The 21,061-nt window shown below is 35.0% G+C and overlaps 1 protein-coding gene across 1 annotated transcript in view; it reads left to right on the top strand.

Annotated features, from left to right (window-relative positions):
- LOC106108204 overlaps window positions 1-21,061 on the top strand; it is a 55,315-nt gene that overhangs the window by 697 nt on the left and 33,557 nt on the right. Inside the window, exons 2-8 of the mRNA XM_013289303.1 lie at window positions 4,687-4,824; window positions 15,841-16,150; window positions 16,606-16,720; window positions 17,869-17,982; window positions 18,803-19,027; window positions 19,514-19,620; window positions 20,789-20,907. Coding sequence (XP_013144757.1) covers window positions 4,687-4,824; window positions 15,841-16,150; window positions 16,606-16,720; window positions 17,869-17,982; window positions 18,803-19,027; window positions 19,514-19,620; window positions 20,789-20,907 — 1,128 coding nt within the window. The remainder of the gene's footprint in view (window positions 1-4,686; window positions 4,825-15,840; window positions 16,151-16,605; window positions 16,721-17,868; window positions 17,983-18,802; window positions 19,028-19,513; window positions 19,621-20,788; window positions 20,908-21,061) is intronic.

The raw sequence follows: 21,061 nt of genomic DNA on the forward strand, positions 1-21,061 counted from the left end.
AAGAATGCATTGTTTTAGACTTTCCTCTATGTCTATGCCCAATTTAATTGGACTCCGTTCAATTTTCACTACAAACTGACAAACATCCATTCAAATTTTCGCATTTATGATATTAGTAAGATTATGTGAAATCATTGAACAAACAAATTCAATTTTTCTATATTAATTTAAGTCCCTTTCTCTTTACCACCCTTTTCTTATGAGAGGATGGGAAGGGGAAGTGGATTTGACGATGGAGGAGATGCATAGGAAGAGGAAATATCCTCTTTATGTGCGTCTCCTCCTCCGTCGGATAAGGATAGGCGACGCATCTGCAAGTGCAGATGTCTATGGGCAGCGGTCGCTTCGCCATTTTGGTGGATTCAGATGGCCGCTTGCTCGTTTGCCATCTTATGTAAAAAAAAACTTTTGTTACATATGTATTAGTAAGTCGTGTGGTACAATTATTATTGCAGTCACGTCTGTACTGTTTATTACTTTAACAATGTTACTTACTACATGTCATTTTTGTATACTTTTCTAATAGTTTTATCTATATCTATACATAAAATAAAATTGGAGTGTTTGTTTGTAATATCAAAAGAAAAAATCTGATAACGAAAATCGCATTTTTTTGTCTGTTTGTCTGTTCGCAAGTGCGACTTGCGAACAGACAAACAGTATCTTCGTAACAACCGGACTTTTACTGAAGGATAGCTGACATAGGCGGGCATATTATAGGCTTCTTCTTAACGTGTCATCTTCCGAAGTTCGGCCATCATTAGGGCTTTCGTTCTTGACAGCGCGGCTCTGAAAAGTGAACGGGTGCTCTTTCCATAACAAGCCCGGAACGCTTTTTTTCAGACTTATTATAGGCTACTTTTATTTTAATATTGCGTGGAAATCACGAAAACAGCTAGTCCTCTATACAATTTGTCGTAACTTGTTGGTCTCTTAGGTCTCATATGATGACAATCTTTTGTAGTTTGCAGTGAAAGCCCACTCTTAGAACAGATAACTTGAATGACACAGCTGTTAGCATAGATAGAGGGGTTATGTATCTACACCTCTGACCCTGCCTGAACTGCCGCCTCTAATCTCACGTCCGCTGAGCTCTGTACAGGGGTCACTTTTGACGCAATCGATTATGATATTACATGATAATGAGAAATTAAACTTACCATCTTACTAAAATTAACAGTGGTAGTGCCCGCTTTAACATGTTAGCAGTGCAGGGCTCGCCCTCAGTAATACCACGACCACACACAAGACAGCCGTCAAATGGAACCAATGCCGTGTTTCTGATGAGTGTGGTGCCGGAAGCCTCATTTAAGTTCCTTTCTCTTTACCACCCTTTTCTTATAAGGAGAGGTTAGAAAGAGGAAGTGGATTAGACGGTGGAGGAGATTCATAGGAAGGGGAAATGTCCTGTTTATGTGCGTCTCCTTCTTCGTCATATAAGGGGAGGCAACACATCTGCAATTGCGGATGTCTATGGGCAGCGGTCGCTTCGCCATTTTGGCGATTTCTGGTGGCCGCTTCTCGTTTGCCACCTTATGTTATAAAAATTATAAACTTTTCCTCGAGACGTTGTTCGCGTGGAAAATACAGAAAGTAGCATTTGTGTTCTTACTACGTTACATCTATACCAAATTTAATAGAAATCCGTTCAGCAGTTTAGGCTACAAACTCTAGCAAACATCTTAAACTGTCGCGTCTTACTAATATAATAAATTCCGATACTTTAGAGTTTGTAGCCTAAACTGCTGAACAGATCTCGATGAAAGTCTGAAAGAACACAGGCTACTTAGGGCCTGTCCCACCAAATTGTAAATTGTCTGATAACAATCCAGTAAAATATGTAATGGAAATATCGGATTTTGTTACCTTATCTGACAGTGACGTCATTTTTAAGCTATCTGCCAGTAACGGGACTGACCCTAACTTTTGTTTTGTAAAATGTTATTTAAAAAGGTTCAGTTATGGATAAATATTTACAAAAGAGTCTTTTATACGATTTTGTTATCAATAAGAGTAAATTTGTTTATGTATTTTGCTAAAAAGTACTCTGTTAAGTGGAATTTATCAACTTTGATAACCTTTGTACTTTAACACTGGTCACAAGATCATTTGTATAATTTGCCGTATACACTACTAGCTGTTGCTCGCGACTTTGCCCGTGTGAGATTAAAAAATATAGCCTATGTTATTCACAGATAAATTATCTTGTTAATGGTGAAAGAATTGTTGAAATCGGCCAAGTAGTTTTTATGTGAATCGAATACATACAAAAGTCTAAAAATCAAAAAATACAAATCATTCCTCTTTAAACTTCTTACTAATATTATAAATGCGAAAGTTTGGATGGATGGATGTTTATTAGAGTTCGTAGCCTAAACGGCTGAACGGATCTCGATGAAATTTGGCACAGATGTAGAGGATAGTCTGGAAGAACACATAGGCTACTCAATTTTGTTTTATATAATTCCACGCGGACGGAGTCGCGCGCGAAAGCTAGTATAAGTATACACTATTATGAATAGTTTATTCTTTCCAATCTATTCTTATGTTATAAAGAGGAAAGATTTATATTTTTGTATGTATTGAAATAACTCAAAAACTAATGCACCGAAAATAAATTCTTTCACCCAAAAGCTATGTTTTTACTGAGTAAAAGGCTTTTTATTATTTTTAATTACACGTGGACGAAGTCGTGAGCAATAGTTAGTATTTATAAAAAAATATCTCTTTACTAAAACCACCTAAATTGTTGTTTCTATGTTATTGGTTTTCATTCATCTCATTTTTTGATTCTCCATAGTAGGTCTCTGCCTACTCCCTAACGACGCCCATGGGCGATATAATTCCGTATCTTTTAACTTTGTTATTCATAAATTTATGTTATTTTTTTCTGCGAAAAATGATTATTTACAATACTAAAGTGATAACCTGCCCAACAATAAGATGCAATATTCTGAATAATTTCACCATTACAAAGTTTTTCACTGGTGACGCAGATAATTTTAAAGAAACGCAATATTAACTATTATTTATTAAATCTGTTTATTCGTTAGAAAATAAACAATAACTTTGTTACACTAATGATTAGTTGTTGCTTGCGACTTCTGCGTGATATTAAAAAAAAAAACAATTATATACATAGTCTATGTAACTCAGTGATAACGTAAATGGTGGAAGAATTTTTGATATCGGTTTAGTAGTTTTTGAGTTATTTCAATATATAAAAAATACAAATTTAAATTTTTATATTTAAAAAATCGATTATGGTATTTAATGAAATATTTTATAATTATTTCAGTAAATTTCAGTAAAAATTTTCAGTAAAAATCGTAATCTCGATTGATGTTGCCTTCAGTTGTAGTTAAGCCTTAATTCCACTTGGCGGGTAAACGCGCGACACTCCTGTTTTTATAGTAAATTGCAGTCGCGCTAATGGAAACGCGAAGTGCATTAGAATAAAAATATTACCTTATCAGTGGTAGTAATACATTGAGGGCAATAAATTGAATATCTGTAAGGTGAGAGGCTATCGGTTGCGGGTTGGGAAGCTATCTGTGTGGAAAATATGCCGACCTTGCGACCGCACGTATCTAGCTCGAGTGACTAACCCTGGCTACGTCATAAATGTATCATGACTTGAAGATTTATTTAAATAAAAAGAAACTCCAATAAAAGGAAACTTAAGTTTCAGATTGGATTTTTTAAATATTTCACGAATTGTTGAAATTATTTTATTTACCTGTTTTTTTTGTCGACACTTTATCAATGCTTGCTTGATTTCTACTTAGAAATTTTTTCCATAATGTTACCGTAGTGCTATTCTTAGTAATGTCAGTGTTGAATTTAAAAAAATCTAGCTTAAGTTCCTCTCGCATAGTCAGCTGCTACCAGTGAAAGTCCCGTCAATATCGGTCTGTTAGTTTTGAGTATTACCCGGAACATACCGACAAGATATTTAAAAATAGATTTTTTAATTGCCTCAAATCGTGCTTCGTACTATTTAATATTATAAATGCGAAAGGTTAGATGGATGAGTGTATGGATGTTTGAGTTTCTAGCCTAAAAGGCTGAACCGATTTCGATGTTTGGTATAGATGTAGAGGATAGTCTGGAACACATAGGCTACTCACTTTTCTTTTTCCCACGCGGATGGAGTTAGTACATGAAAAAAAAATTTGTGAGGGCGAAAACTAGTACGTGATATTTGCGAAAGATGACTATTTTCTATATTACATACAAATACTCTGTTTTCATTAACTCTATAGATATACTTTGAACACGAAACCAACAGGCATGTGTAATATAAATGTAGAAGAGATAGGTGTTCATCATCCACTTGCCCTTATCCCTATGGAGGGTCGGCACAGTATATGCTGCTCCATACATCTCTATCATCCGTCATATCTGAATCCACTTCCTTAAGCGTATCCTCTTTCACACAATCCATCCATACTTTCTTTGGTTTTCCTCTTCCTTTGTAGCCATCTACATTTATTGACACTTTCTGGTTTATGTGTATATCGTTTCGTCGCATAACATGTCCATACAACGCTAACCTTTTACTTCTCACTTTTTCCATCACTAGAAGAGAAAAGTCTAATAGAAATCCATGTTCTACCTACCCCTTTATGTTAGGGTTGCATCATCCTTGTCCTATCATTGTAATATGAATGTATCTGTTGACAGAACAAACAGCCGTACTTCCCCATCTTCGGGGAGCAGCACCCGCGGCCGCCGCGCTCGCGGCCCAAGGACGCGCAGGGCACGGTGCGCGCCTGCGCCGCCTGCCACCACCACCTGCTGCAGCAGTGGAACACCTACCAGGTAACACCACAAGGACAATACACACATCATCGTACATTTCCCTCGCCTTGAGAGTTTAAAAAGGGAATTTCACGTCACAATGGATACAAAAGTTTAGATAACTATTGCTGCACCAAATAATCTATACTATTATAATAAAGCGTAAACACACACTTCTTTGTTACCTAAGATGTCAGCAATTACACCATATTATTAATAACTCCGTTTTTAATACAAAGCCCTACATTTACGTCACGCTTTTGACTATATATTTTAACGCCATTAAGCTTAGGGGGTAAATGTTTTGGGTAATACCCTAATGTGGGAAAGAGACCATAAGTTGCTGCCAACATCAAAGAAGCAAGGTTACCATACTTTGTCATGATGTCATGTCATTTTGACATTTGCAAATGATAATTTGACACATGTAAACAACATAATTTTATGCGGATGAAGTCGCACGGGAACAGCTAGTTTAATTATAATCTATATTAGGTTTTTGTATATGTATAACATGGTTTGCACACCTTAATGAAACGACGTCAAATCTTCCTATTTCTGTTGACAATTAAAACCGCGTGTATTCACAATGACTCTGATATTTTAGAACAAAGATCCAAGATACAAGATCAAAGTTTCCACAGATTAAAAAAACAAAGAAAAATATGTTTTTCTTTACATATGTAAGAAGCTAAGGCCATGCAACATATATTTCCCCTGTGAAAGTTCATCCAGTCGAATCTATACTTTAGGGGGTGGTTACACGGTTTCGGGCAAATCGTTCCAAGGCAACAATCGTGATAATTCTAAAAATCCGATCGTTCAGCTAAATCTAATAAAAGTGGGAACTTCTCACGCCTACACACTAGATTTATCTAAACGATGCGACTGTTCAAATAAAACAGAGCGTGTGTAACGAGCTTTATAAACTGAATGGACGAAATAAAGTTAAAAAATATATAGCCAATGTTACTTAGCAATAAAGTAGCTTTTTAACGGTGAAAGAATTTTTGAAATCGGCCCAGTAGTTTTTGAGTTATTCCAATACATAAAAACATAAAAATCTTTTCTCTTTATAATAGTACCAGCTGTTGCCGGTAACTTCGCCCGCGTAGTATTAGAAAACATACGAACTATATAAATTACAAATAGCTACATATCCCTCGAGAACCGGACATTTCTCTGGGATGAAGCTTATCCCATGTGTACTCCAGACTTTGTTTTATATCTGTGACAAATTTCAATAAGATATGTTGAACCGTTGCAAAATGATCGAGTAAACATTGTAAAACTAAATTCTAAACTATTCCCGGGATAAAAAGTATCCTATGTGTTCTTCCAAACTATGCTCTAAATATGTGCCAAATTTAATGGAGATCCGTTTAGCCGTTTAGGCTACAAACGCTAACAAACATCCATCCATTCATCTAAACTTTCGCATTTATAATATTAGTAAGATAGAAGAAAAATTGCACCCAAGATGGTTCGGCTATCTACCTAGATAAAAAAAATGTCCTACTTTAGACTTTTGATGTAAACTAAATAGAATTAAATACGACAGACTTTCCAATTGTGTTAATTCATAATACAAATAAACATTTATTCGTAGTGTTAAAATTAGACGTAGTACTGCGCAGTGCGAAAGCTACGTGTTAGCGAGCATTGTGTAATTTGAACATGTTTGCTTGAAGATAAATATTTGACAAGGATTTTAGAAAATCTTTATAAACTGTGTTGAAAAGTTTTCAATTACTTATATCGTATCGTAATCGTATATATCATAAGATGCAGGGCAAGGTCTCTCAGAGAAATCCTTAGGTATTTCTACTCACCCCAAATTATTTAGACTAGTCTAAAAGTTTCTTTGTCATAGTAAACATTTTTAACTGTCTAAAATAACAGGACCTTGCTTTTTTGATGAGTTATACGTAATCTATCGTATTCTTAACGTAAAATTTGCAAAATATATATTAACAATGACATAATATTGTTAATTACTAGCTTTCGCCCCCGACTTCGTCCGCGTTTAAATAAAAACCAAAAGTGACAAGCCTATGTGTTCTTCCAGAGTAGCGTCTACATCCAATTTTCATCGAAATCTGTTAAGAAGTACATCCATTCAAACTTTCGCATTTATAATATTAGTAAGATGATTGCTCAAATATAAAAATTTGCAGTTCTTTCGTTACTTTTACTTGTGCTTCAGTAAGTAGGTTAATATTTAGGAATTTACACCTTGAGAAAGTCTGAAAATCGTTCTGTCAACAAAGAGATTTGAAACGTACATAGAGGAAACATGAGACATTTTTCACATGATTACTAACGCTATTTATAGACAACTTTAAAACCATAATTCAATATTAACTGTATTTAAATTAATTGCCAATAGATGTCACTAATTAATATTTATTATAAATGTTTATATTTAAATTTGTAACACTGTTTTATTTCTAACAATAGATGGAGCTTATTCTAATTTTGTAGAATGTTTTATCAAATGTCAATTTAAAACACGAGGTGGCACTAAACTTGACAACTGATATAGTACCCTTTAGAGAAAGTGCCGGTGAAAAATCTTGTTCACTGCCTTGTCTGTATATTTTATGTCTTTGTCTTATTTATCTCTTTATGTTATAATAAAGCGTAAACACACACTTCTTTGTTGCCTAAGATGTCAGCAATTACAGCACATTTTTGAATAATTCTTTATTTAATAAAAAGCCCTACACTTACGTCACGCTTTAGGCTATATATTTTCACGTCGTTAAACTTTAAATCTCAAAATTTTGGATAAAAACCCTAATGTGGGAAAGAGACCATAAAGTTGCTGCCAACATCAAGGAAGCAAGGTTGCAATGGTTTGACATCATGTCACGTCATTTTGACATTTGCAATTAATAAATCTACAAATGTAAACAGTAAAATAAAATTTTTATAATTTCATGCGGATATAGTCGCATGGGAACAGCTAGTTAGCTAATAAAATGAAATTCTACAATGCAATATTGCATAGTTAAATGATGCTAATTTAACATTTCCTTTACATTTGTGGTTTTTTTAGCCAAAGTATGATAATTTTAAAGGCAAATTTTACGTAAAGCGTGTTGGAGTAGGTCGGGTTAGACACAAATCTAGATGAACTAATAACTAGGCGGATGTTATATTAAGACCCGAAAGCCTATTTGGAATGTATTTGCGAAATACTTTATACTATAGGGTATAATAAGCCTAGTTATAAGTCGTAATAATTAGTAACAGAATTTATGCATATACATATTTATTTATTTATAACTGGCTTACGCCCGCGAATCCATCCGCGTGGAATTAAAAAAAAAAACAAAACTGAGTAGCCTATATGTTCTTCCAGACTATCCTCTACGTCTATGCCAAATTTCTTCGATATCCGTTCAGCCGTTTAGACTACAAAATCTAACAAACATCCATCTATCTATCCATCCATCCAACCATCTATCTAAACTTTCGCATTTATAATATTAGTAAGAGGAACATAATTTTACCGACCGATTTGTAATTTTGAAGTCTAACGTAGTCCCATATTTAAGATACTTTACCCAATACTACAATCGACTTGTAATAAATGGTGATAATGTGGTAACTTGTAATGAGTGGTAATAAATGGTAATAAATACCTTTTCAAGGCTTACTTACACTTTTCTTATTTTCTATACGATTACACATTAAACTTAACTTTTTAAAATCCAGTCATAATACACAAGAACACATAGAAGTTGGTTCAACGCTCTTTTAAAATAGTTTTAATTATATAGTTAATAGCTTTCGCGCGGAATTTAAATAAATAAATGCACGTAGCCTATGTGTTATTCCAGACAATGCTCTACATCTATCTCATATTTCATCGAATTCCGTTCAGCCGTTTAGGCTACAAACTCTCACAAACATCCATACATCTTGATTTCTGTTACATTCGTTTTCTTTAATTACACAGCGATTACTTTATTACGCAATAAATAAACATTGATATGATTTAACTATTTGATTTGGCAAATGTTTGAAATGGGTCAATAATTACGATAACACAACATTGTGCCACATCTCCTCCGTGTGATAACTTGGCCATTGTCACGCGAATGTTGAAGACAGTGACTGTTTTATTTTTATAATTGCCTTAGTACTATCGACAGTTCACTCCGGGTCTAAGGGCAATTATGTATAGATAACGCATACTCTGATCCCACAGTTAATAAAATAACCGCACAAACGAATAAAGACTCTATACACTTTAGAAACGTACAATTTTCCCTATTTAATCTGTATTGATACTATTGAAACGTAATTTTATTTATAATCTGTTATTAACGGTTGACCATTTTGTTGGCTGTACGTGTGTTGCTTTTGCCTTTTTGTTTTAAGAGTTTGTGCGTGTGAAATTGCCGCGTAAAAGATAGTGAAGGTTATAATTTAGATTTCGTTTTGAGTGTGATTTATTAGTGAAAAATGCAAATTAGGAAAATGTCAAAAGGAAAATTTGGACTATGTCTATGTTTACATATTGTGATTTGTGATTTTTGTTAAAATTTTACACCGACTTGTGAAGCTGCGTATATAAATAATGTAAGTGAATACATATTTATTTGAAAACATAAAAGTTACTAACACTAGCAAAACTATAAGTGTTACCGTTTAAAAATACTATCGTAGACATTTCTATATGCTTATTTTTTACCAAATGTTACAAAATCATTCGTTTACATGTTTTTCGCGCCAATTTTGTTGAGAAATAGTGATTGTAACGTTACGACGAAGTCGAAATCGGAGTTTCAAGCGTGCGGCCGCGTTACAGATAATTCGCAATTAGAAAAATCGAAACGTAATATATTTAATCTGTTATCTAATCGATATCCAAGTGGCTGTACGTGTACTTTTGCCTTTTTTGTGTTTAAAAATTTGTATCAGGTTAAAAATCGGTGTAAAAGTCAGTGGATTGCTCGCGCCGGCCGCGTGACCGATAATCCGCGATACGATATCGTCTTTAGAACGTTCAACGTTTGCTATGTGCGTTCGGCTGTGATATAATGTGGTACAGAGGGAGCTATATGGTGCCGGTGCTGAGCAAGGTATTGTCGGTTGTGTGCCGCGTGTGCTCAAAAAGTGCGGTAATGTGATATTCGTGGTTGTTCCAGCAGAATGATGCCGCCTCAACGAAGTCACAGCCTGCCAAGCGCACGGATACAAACGACAATGGAAAGGTGATGAACCTTGTTTGTGTTGTGATGTTGATGTGAGGTTGATGACAATGGAAAGATGAATGAACTTTGTGTCGTGTTATTTTGTTGCAAGGTTGGGTTTAGTTATATTTGGATCGCACCTTGACCTAGCACTGTTAAAGTGTGGTTACCAACAATGAATAGTTGGTATATCTTGCCATTTATAGACTTTACCAAGTTGTACTCGCAATATTGTTGGGTCTTCTTACCGTGGTGAAAGTTGTAATTTTGTTCGTCTATATTATTGTAATTGGGATGTTAAGTTTGGATTGGGTTAGTGTACATTTTAATCTTGTGACGTTATAATTATTTGTCGCTATTACAAGCTACCTTTACTGAGTATTAACTTAACATGAAAGTCTGTTGGAATAACATAACGACAGTGGAATTCCACCTTTAGTTTTGTTTATGTAAAATTGTTTAAGGATTTATTATTATTATCACCTTGAGTATGTTGTTTAATAATTGCGTTAAATGAAAACTTATACAATGGTTACAAAGTGGTTACAATCTTTGTATCAATTCATAACTAATGTTTGAACTATAATTAGATTCTAGTGTCGTTTACTTTATTTACTTTTATTATTATATGGTTATTAGAGACGACATGTCGCCCGCAATTTTAATACGCGTGAACGTTTTCATATACGATTTTAGTAATCAGAAACGAAAATGTCATTGCGAAATCTTGGATTTTTTCATTCTATATTACATACAGACACTCCATTTTTATTATATGTGTAGATTTACCTAACTTTCTTGTCTCGTTTTATTATTGTTTTTGGGCATTCGTTTTTGGAACAACATATTTGCTTGGTTTTTGGAACACAAACACTCTGTTTTTCTTCTGAATGTTTAATATTTTGAATATCAAAGTATATTACAACTTTAACTTGAAATGGTGTTTTGTTTGTTATTTATTAACAGTGAACCGTGAATTTCAACGTTTTAAGTTATTGATGTTTCGTATCAGATGTAATATATTACGAAATGCGTCAGTCAATGATAAATCATTTGATTATTTTATCGCGAACTGGTTTTATCGATTTAATTTTTTTTATCGATATATCTGATAGTCCGCTAATCGTTATTGTCAACAATCGGTTTCGGTCGTACGAGAATTTATTATCTGTACACATATCAAAACTTTATCATTTCGGACTTATGACCCACACGCCCAAAGTTGAAATCCTTCTTAATTCAGATTATCTATATGACTGTAAATTATACAAAGCTTAAAAAAACGTTAATTTTTATATCAAAGTGAGTGTAAAAATGTTGATGTACTTAAATTAAGGGCCTGTCCCACCACTGGCTGATAGAGGCTTAGATAGCTTAATAATTACTGTCAGATTAGGTAACAAAATCCGATATCATCATTTATTTTACACGTTAGATTGTTATCAGACAATCTTGGCAAATTATGTACCAATTACTACGTGAAATCGAACCCGAATAAGTGAGAAACCATAAGCGAGAGTAACTGTCCGGTCCCAAAACGACCTCCATAAGCGTTAAACTCAGCTTAGAGGAAAACCTCCTTAAGTAGGAAAAATTTCCAGTCCTTTGGTCTCGTATATCCAGGCTCGATGTTGTATTCCCAACAAATTGTATCAAATAAGTCTCTGACTGATAGTGATTCATTTACCTTATCTATGATAAGTAAAATAATGAGTGTTTAGTTATCTGCCTGATTGGAAATGTCTACATTCTTTTTTTTTTATTCTTGACCCGAAAAATCTACATCTTCAGTTAAATTTTGTCGAGATTTATTTTCAGTTATTTTTCATGTTAAATATCTGTTTCTATAAACGTATTTATATGCACTTTGTTTTGTTTGTATAAGGCTTTTGGTAACCAGATATCTATCGCCTAGAACAAAGGTACCTAAACATATTGTTTCTAACGCCAGATTGTAAATCATTTATTTTGTAGTGCCCTTTTTCATTTAACAACTCAATAACATATCAGTCTAGTCTAGAGTTAAATAATCCTATATTCCAAACAAAATTTACAAGATACATTTTATAAAAAAATAACTCGAATCTTCCAGCATCCACACGTTGGCTTACAACTTCGGTACAGTAACTTTTTAGTTGTATGGACTCTTAAAATTATTGTTTCATATTTATCATTATCCACTTGATTATTCCCAACCGACACACCGCTCTGTCTCCACGTGGGAACAGATGAGAATAAAAAGATTCATTCGTCTTACCTTTTGCGAAGAGGGGACGGTTGGGATTTATTTAATTTCATAACGGTTCCATCTGTCCTTTTTGGTGATAGTGGGACTAATAGTGGGACGGATGAAATTTTATTCTCGAGCGGGCTGACGGTTGGGAATAATCCCTTGGATGTATTCGTTAAATTATGTCTGTGATAAGACTATGACATAATAAATGAATACATAATGTCTAAATGTTTACGAAATGTACCCGTTTCGCACTTCGCACGGACAAAGGTTATGTCGATAACGTGTGTCCAGCCTTGATTGTTCTTCAGTCATATGGTTGAGATATAAAGCCGGATGTCTCCGGTTTCGGTGTAACTTATCATATTAATATGTTAATATATGCGATTTCACGAATTTCATTTATGATTTTTTTTAATAAAATACGTTATAATTTCTTCGGTAATGAAATAACAAACAAATTACTTTATGTACCATAAATGTAGACGTAAACAAGATATTTAAATTGTAAATTCTACTTCTGAAGCTTAAACTAGCTGTTCCTGTGCGACTTCATCCGCGTAAAATTATGAAAATTTTATTTTATTGTTTACATGTGTCAAATTATTAATTGCAAATGTCAAAATGATGACATCATGACAAAGTATGGTAACCTTACTTGATGTTGGCAGCAACTTATGGTCTCTTTCCCAAATTAGGGTTTATGTCCAAAATATGTACCCTCTAAGTTTAATGGCGTGAAAATATATAACCTAAAGCGTGACGTAAGTGTAGGGCTTTTTATTAAAGAAAGAATTATTCATAAATATGCTGTAATTGCTGATATTTTAGGCAACAAAGAAGTGTGTGTTTACGCTTTATTATAATAGTATAGATTATACTAGTACGTAGAAAAACTCAATATTCAATACATACAAATTATTTAGAAAAAAGTACTAATGAAAACCGATTTCATATTGATGATATCAATAGTTTAATTGACGTGTGTTTAAATAAAACTCTTACGGCCCAATACTGAAACGACGTTTATGTAATAGGGTCTTAAATGATAAGGCCATGAAACTCTAAATTCCATTAAAGTTTTGACGGCAGTCAGATTGTAAGCGACGCTTACGAAGCGAGGTGTTTAAGATTCGTTTCAATGTTCAGCTGTGTTGCAGATAATTTATAGAAAATTGTATTGTTATGTTCTTTTATGTTATCACTTAACTGCGATAATGTAATTAATAATAAGCTGATTTAATCGTATTTGTAATTATGAGGAAAAAATTGCGAATGAAAATAACTTCCACACGTCTTTATTTATAGGAGTTCCCCTTTAGTTGGGTTTTACTTTTATCTCACAAGTTTAATGGGAACATTGACAATATTGAATTGTTCATAAATCAAGTAACACTCGTAAAAGGGCTTACGAAAGTATCACAAAACATCAGGGGGTCTAAAGCAAGGTAATAAGTGCATTTATTTTCTGTCTGATGACGAAAATTAATAATGTTTTGGAAATACATTACCCTGTACTACAAAAGTTACACGTCATTTTAGGCATAAGAGTATTTAACTCACGGCGGTTAGATAAGAAAGTTACTAAAAACATCACTTAAGCACGACCTCCAAAAGTCAAAGGTGGTATCTACATTTGCCTTTTGGACTAAAAACCGCACTTCATACTTTCCACATTACCTTTTCTGTATTTGTTTGTTTATTGGCATTAAAAGCTCGTCGACGTTGACCTACCGACCGCTGTCTGATAGCCGCAGATAACCCTCCAGTGGGGCCGTCTGCTCGCTGCCAGCAAACTTGTGACTGTTCTAGATTATTTTATAACCGACGTATTGATAACCTTTGGAACTCACCGGTGCGTTAACAAGTCTTTCACTCAAGGATCTATTCATACTTAGGGCCTGTCCCACCACTGGCTGATAGAGGCTCAGATAGCTTATGACGAAGGAAATAAATCCGATATTTACATCAAATACACGTTCGATTGTTATAAGACAATTTACAATTTGGTGGGTCATTATATTGTTATACAAAGGTACATGATTTATACATTTTTAAGGGCATTTCCTACCAAATTGTAAATTGTCTGATAACAATCCAACGTTAAATATATGATGGAAATATTGGATTTTGTTACCTTATCTAAGTGATTTTTAAGCTATCTGAGCCTCTATCAGCTAGTGGTGGGATAGGCCCTGAATAGTCTTGAGGATATCTGTCTGTTAAACATCACGATTACTCTAAAGTACATTATATTAATAATTGGTTTTATGAAATGTACTTTCACAGAATATTATTGTCAATTTCTTATTATCTTTTCGAAAGTTAAAGTTAGAATGCAGAATTATTATTATTAAAATGTTTGTTCCGGTTTTAAATATTAACAAAATTTATTTTTAATCACCATTACTTGCATTTAAACGCAACTATAAGATAAATGGCTTAAAATATAAAGGTATTTAAAATGGATTTGCTTATCATATCAGCTGTTTGGACCGACCCACGTTTTTATTTACCTATTTGATAATAATGATTAAAAATACTAAATATGGGTTTGAATAAAAAACACAGATTATAAAGAAATTACTCTATTTCTTTGTTAATCTCAAGGACGATAAACCTTACAATTTCATACTTATTATGTTAATTTTTATATAAATTATTTCGGAGATAGCATATGCAGTAATGTGAATTATTGTTTTCACATTGCAACGTTAGGTTTATCTGTCACATAAGTCATTGATAACGAATTTAATTTAATCAAAAAAAATCCGTCGTTTGTCATACCACTGTCTACCAATTTAGTATATAGGGTTTTATCTAATCATTGGTAATATCGATGGTTTTACCTAATAAAAAAATAGATGTTTGAAGTGTTATTTGATAACTCTATCCGGTTTGATTATCGTTAGAAAATTCTATTTAACTTGATTGTATCGATATCTCTTTAATATCTAAGTAAGTTCTTAAAGATATATACCGTTCAATACAATTATTAAAATGGTGTGTAAATTATTTTTTTAAATATGAACAGAGACGAATAATATAAAGAGGAAAGATTTGGATTTTTGTATTTTTTTGTATGTATTGAAATAACTCAAAAACTATTGGACCGTTTTCTAAAAGCTACAAGCTAAGTAATATAGGCATGATTATTATTTTTTACTTGTCATGGGCGCAGCTAGTTTTATAATACTGAGATAAAATTCGCCCAATATCAATTCATATGAATTTTATTTGACAAAGAGTTAGATATAAAAGTCTACACGGCTAAACACGTGACAACCTCTTTGTAGACACCGACCAGTGTCGGACCCCCGACGGGTCGAGTTTATCAGTGTTATAATTAACAAGCTGTTTTGAAAAGAAAACTTTATTTTATTGTTTACATTTGTCAAATTCTCAATTGCAAATGTTAAACTTACCGTTATCATAATAACCTTGCTTCCTTAATGTTGGTAGCTTGAGAGAATTATAGAAAAATATGCTGTGATTGCTGACATCATACGCCAAAAAGTAGTGTGTTTACGCTTTATTGTATTTGTCTAATTATAGTAAGTCTCAGGAAAGTTTTATTAAGTAAGGGTATATGTGTAGACACGGGGCGTGTCCGCGCACGAGCGGGTGTACACGCTGCGCACGCGGCCGCCGTCGCTGCTGCCGCCGTCGCCGCTCAGCCTGGCGTCCTCGGGCGACAAGTCGCTGGCGGCGGCGGCGCGCTCGCCCTCGCTGGAGCGCCCCCCCAGCCAGGCCACCGCCAGCTTCGTGTGCTACGTGTGCGGCGTGCCCGCGCCCTCCAGCCAGCTGCGCCTCGTCTACTGCTGCCCCAACCCCGAGCGCGAGCCCTACTACCCCTTCATTACTGGCCTCAAGCCGCACTCTGATGCCAGCCCTATCAGTCCACAAGGTACACATATCATTATTAATTTTTTTCAACAAAACATCCCTTGATACATTTTATTTATTATGTTACTACCTTTTGCCAGCAATAAAATAATAAAAAAATCTCCTTTAAGCAGACGACTGTTGTCCAAACTGTCACCCTGTGTGATGGACCACTGGGCCCCCGTAATATCCGCGCATATTTCAAAACCCTAGTTAGTAGCTTATGTAATTTCAGAACTGTGTCTGTGACAAATTTCATCGAGATCCGTTAAGCCGTTTTAGAGATAGAAACATCCATACATATAAACTTTCGCATCTATACTGAAGATTAATTAAAGTTTTTTACGAAATTTGTTTTGTAAGCGTCTGGTTCCCTACTAGATCCGTTTTGTGAGAGCCAGGTTTCAAAGTGCTAGTTATTTAGGACATACAGTAATATAAATATAAATTAGTTTAGTAACAAATATGATTTTCTAGGCATGGTTCAGATATGCGCGTCCTGCTACAAGAGCATCCCGCTCAAGTACCCGGCGTACGGAGAAAACGGCGAGCCCAACGCCGCGCACAATAACTCGCATGCTAATAATATTAGGTAAGATACACACTAGTAATCTTTACTATTATAAAGCGTAAACACACACTTTATTGCCTAAGATGTCAGCAATAACAGCATGTTTTTGAGTAATTTTTTTTTTAATAAAAAGCCCTACACTTACGTTACGCTTTAGACTATATATTTTCACGTCATTCAACTTAGGGATAAGAACCCTAATGTGGGAAAGAGACCATAAGTTGCCGCCAACATCAAGGAATCAAGGTTGCAGTAGTTTGACATCATGTCATGTCATTTTGACATTTACAAGTGATAAGTTGACAAATGTAAACAATAAAATGATTGTTTTATAATGTTATGCGGATGAGGTTGCATGGGAACAGCTAGTATTTGGATAAAGAAGGAAAATATCATGATGACACCTAAAGGCCATACATTAAATAATATGGGCGTCGCCAACCGATGATCTAAAGATGATTATGCCCGGTTCACACCTTGCCAGTACAATTTTAGTAGCGCTTTATAACTCGACTGGCATTCAACAGACATAGTGTGACTAATTGGCACCAGTGAGTGCATACAATGTATGACTGGCCTACGCAACTGTCTAATTGTATTGGCCAAGTGTGAACCGGGCATTAGGCAGACCAAAATCACCGTTTTAATAACCTTGCTTCCTTAATGTTGGTAGCTTGTAGTTTATGGTCCCTTTCCCACATGGAGGTTATTTTACAATTTATTTACCCCCATTAAATGCGTGAAAATATATATCCTAAAGCATGTCGTAAATGTAGGGTTTTTTTATTAAAGAAAGAATTATTTAAAAAATATGCTGTGATTGCTGACATCCTACGCCACGAAAAAGTGTTTGTTTCCGCTTTATTATGTTAGTACTACCTTCCGCCCGAGACTGCTGGCGTGGAATTAAAAAAAGCAAAAGTAAGCAGCCTATGTGTTCTAGACTATCTACAATCTATGCTAAATTTCATCGAAATCCGTTCATTAGTAAAAGTTACGAACTAACAAACATCCATTCATCCATCTAATCATTCGCATTTATAATATTAGTAAGATAGAAATATGGACATAATACAGAAAAATTCAAATTTGCTTTAAAAATTGAATATTATATTATTAAAATTGGAAATATTAATAAATGAAATAGTAAATAACGTTAACTATCGCAGGTTTAAGCCATACGATATGAAGAGTTCGAGTCAGTCGAAGCGGCCGTCCAACGCGCTGTCGAGCAGTCCCCACTCACAGATAGTGTCCGGAGAGAACGGCATGGGACTGTACAGGTGAGGCTGACTGTACACATATGGGGGTAGTTTACCTATTTTTAATCCCAATGAGTAAAATCACATTTAGGTCCTATCCCACAACTGGCTGATAGAGCCTCAGATAGCTTAAAAATGACGTCACTATCAGATAAGAGAACAGACTCCGATATTTCCATCACATTTTAAACGTTAGGTTGTTATCTGACAATTTACAATTTGGTGGGACAGTCCCTATCAGTGTTGCCAACTTTTTCAAACTTCTTAAATAATGATACTACCGGAATAACGGAAATAAAGATTAAAGCCAGACCTGCCACATTCTTGTAAATTGTCTGATAACTTTCAAACGTGTAAAATATGTGATGGAAATATCAGTTTTTGTTCCCTTATCTGATTTTTCTTCTCAGTAAAAGTTTAATTATATAATTTTGTTTGTAATAAGAGTGTTAAATTTACTAGATATTTCTGTTGTATATAATAAACCTAATCATCCATTTATAAATCCGACTCAAAGGATCAAAAGACGATCGAAGTAGTTTAAAGGTGTTTAAATATTTATTTTAATTTTAATTATTAGTGATATTTTGAAATAGACAATAGAAATCTCTTAATTAGCTAGGAAACTACGTTGGGTCCTTCGTTGACTTAATACTCAAAAAAAAACTATTTATTCTGGATTGTTGAAGTTTCCATTTATTTCATTATCTAGTGATTTATTAGTATTGACCTAACTTACGGAAAAATAAAGTTACGTAATTCAATAACGCGTTTCTTAAAGTTATCTACAACTAACGAACAGTTAAATGGGAAACCGGTACTAATGTGTCATTTTACACAGGTGTTACGTATGCGCGGGTCTATTCCCGCAGCAGTCTATGGAGTGGCTGTCGACGACTGCGGAGTACATGAACTCGCACGCGATGCACTTCCCCTGCCTGGTGTCTGCGGGGGCGGGGGGCGGCGCGCGGGGCGGCCGCGTGCTGGCTTGCTCCCGCTGCGTGAGGCATCTCGCAAGACAGTGGGAGCTGATGGACGCGGAGAGAGTGCCACTGGAACATAGAAGGTATGGGACTGTCGGGAATGGCAGACATTCAATTATATAAAAAAAAATTAAAAAAAACACTTTATTAATACGATCAGTTGAACAATAATCATTGGGCTCTGCCTCTTGAGCTGAGGAGAGGAGGAGGATATAGAGGAGACATTGATGATATTTTGAAAATCACTAACGCAAGCTATTAGTAATATGAGGTCAAAATTATTTTATTTTATAACAAAACTTGACAAGTGATATAATTCAATTGCATTAAAAAGTGGATTTGGTGGAGGAGACGAATAGGAAGGGGAAATGTCTTCTTTATGTGCGTCTCCTTCGTCAATGAAGGGTAGGCAACGCATCTGCAATTGCGGATGTCTATGGGCAGAGGTTGCTATCCATTTCGGTAGATTCAAATGGCCGCTTGCTTGTTTACCTTATATTATAAAAAACACACTTTATTGATTAAATTTTGTCGATTAATAGTAATATATGTGATGAATAAATTTTCAGATATAATATCCCGTCGCCGCTGCCGTCGAACTCGTCGCTGAACGGCGAGCGAGTGATCCCCACCCCGCCCTCCACCACCTCTGACAGGACCGTGGCTAGTAATAGTGGTCAGTCTATACTAATATTATAAAGAGGAAAAGGTGGCCTAATTTAAGTCCCTTTCTCTTTACCATCCTTTTCTTATGTGGAGAGGATGGGAAGGGGAAGTGGATTTGACGGTGGAGGAGAAACATAGGAAGGGGAAATATCCTCTTTATGTGCGTCTCCTCCTCTGTCGGATACGGGTAGGCAAGGCATCTGCAATAGCGGATGTCTATGGGCAGCGGTCGCTTCGCCATTTTGGCGGATTCAGGTGGCGCTTGCTCGGATTTTTGAGTATTGAAAAAACTCAAAAACTACTGGATTTCAAAAATTCTTTCACCAATAGAAATAGAAATAGGAACAATTTTCTTAAAAAAGAAAAGATTAACATTTACAGTTATACCAACTTAAAGCTAATTACAATTTGTTCAATAAATAGCTATATTATCACTAAGTATACTCTAGCTTTCGCTCGCGACTCCGTCCGTGTGTAATTAAAAAAATAAATAAAACATGGCCTATATTAATCACAATATAACTTTTTAATGGTGCAAGAATTTTTGAAATCCACCCAGTAGTATTTCAGTTATTTCATTACAATAAAGTTTTTCTCTTTTTAATATTAAAATGCAGTATTAGCATTATATTATTAGCAATATCTAATAATGTAATAGCTACGTTAGTTATTTTGTAAGTCTTTTTGGTCTTTTTGACCGACTACCCACAAGAAATTTCAACAGTGGTAGTGCCCGCTTTAACATGTTAACAGTGCAGGGCTCGCCCCCAGTAATACCACGCCACACACAAGACAGACGTCAAATGGAACCAATGCCGTGTTTCTGATGAGTGTGGTGCCGGAAGCCTCATTTAAGTCCCTTTCTCTTTACCACCCTTTTCTTATAAGTAGAGGTTAGGATGAGGAAGTGGATTTGACGGTGGAGGAGATTCATAGGAAGGGGAAATGTCCTGTTTATGTGCGTCTCCTTCTTCGTCATATAAGGGGAGGCAACACATCTGCAATTGCGGATGTCTATGGGCAGCGGTCGCTTCGCCATTTTGGCCTTCAGGTGGCCGCTTGCTCGTTTGCCACCTTATGTTATGTTATAAAAAAAATGGGTACTCCATTCGTCTGTATATATATATATATATATTGAGAATTATGTATTTTAACCTTAATATGGATGTGGTTGTCAGTTTGTACGTCGATATACTGCTTCCTGTGCGGGCTGCACTCGGACTTCACGCTGGCGCGCATCCTGTACGGGCAGCCGCAAGGCAACGCGCCGTACTTCCCCTGTCTACTCACGCACCAGGTAAACACTTTAATTATTAATTTTTTTAAATCAAAATATAACTGCCTTTTACTGTGTTTACTGGAAAATAGCAAAAAATGAAAACGGTATTCTTATTGTTCTTCCAAATTAAAATATATTTCCTCTTAATGTATTTTATATATATATATATATA

This window comes from Papilio polytes, unplaced genomic scaffold, assembly GCF_000836215.1.
Source record: "Papilio polytes unplaced genomic scaffold, Ppol_1.0 DF821733.1, whole genome shotgun sequence".
Lineage (NCBI taxonomy): Eukaryota > Metazoa > Arthropoda > Insecta > Lepidoptera > Papilionidae > Papilio > Papilio polytes.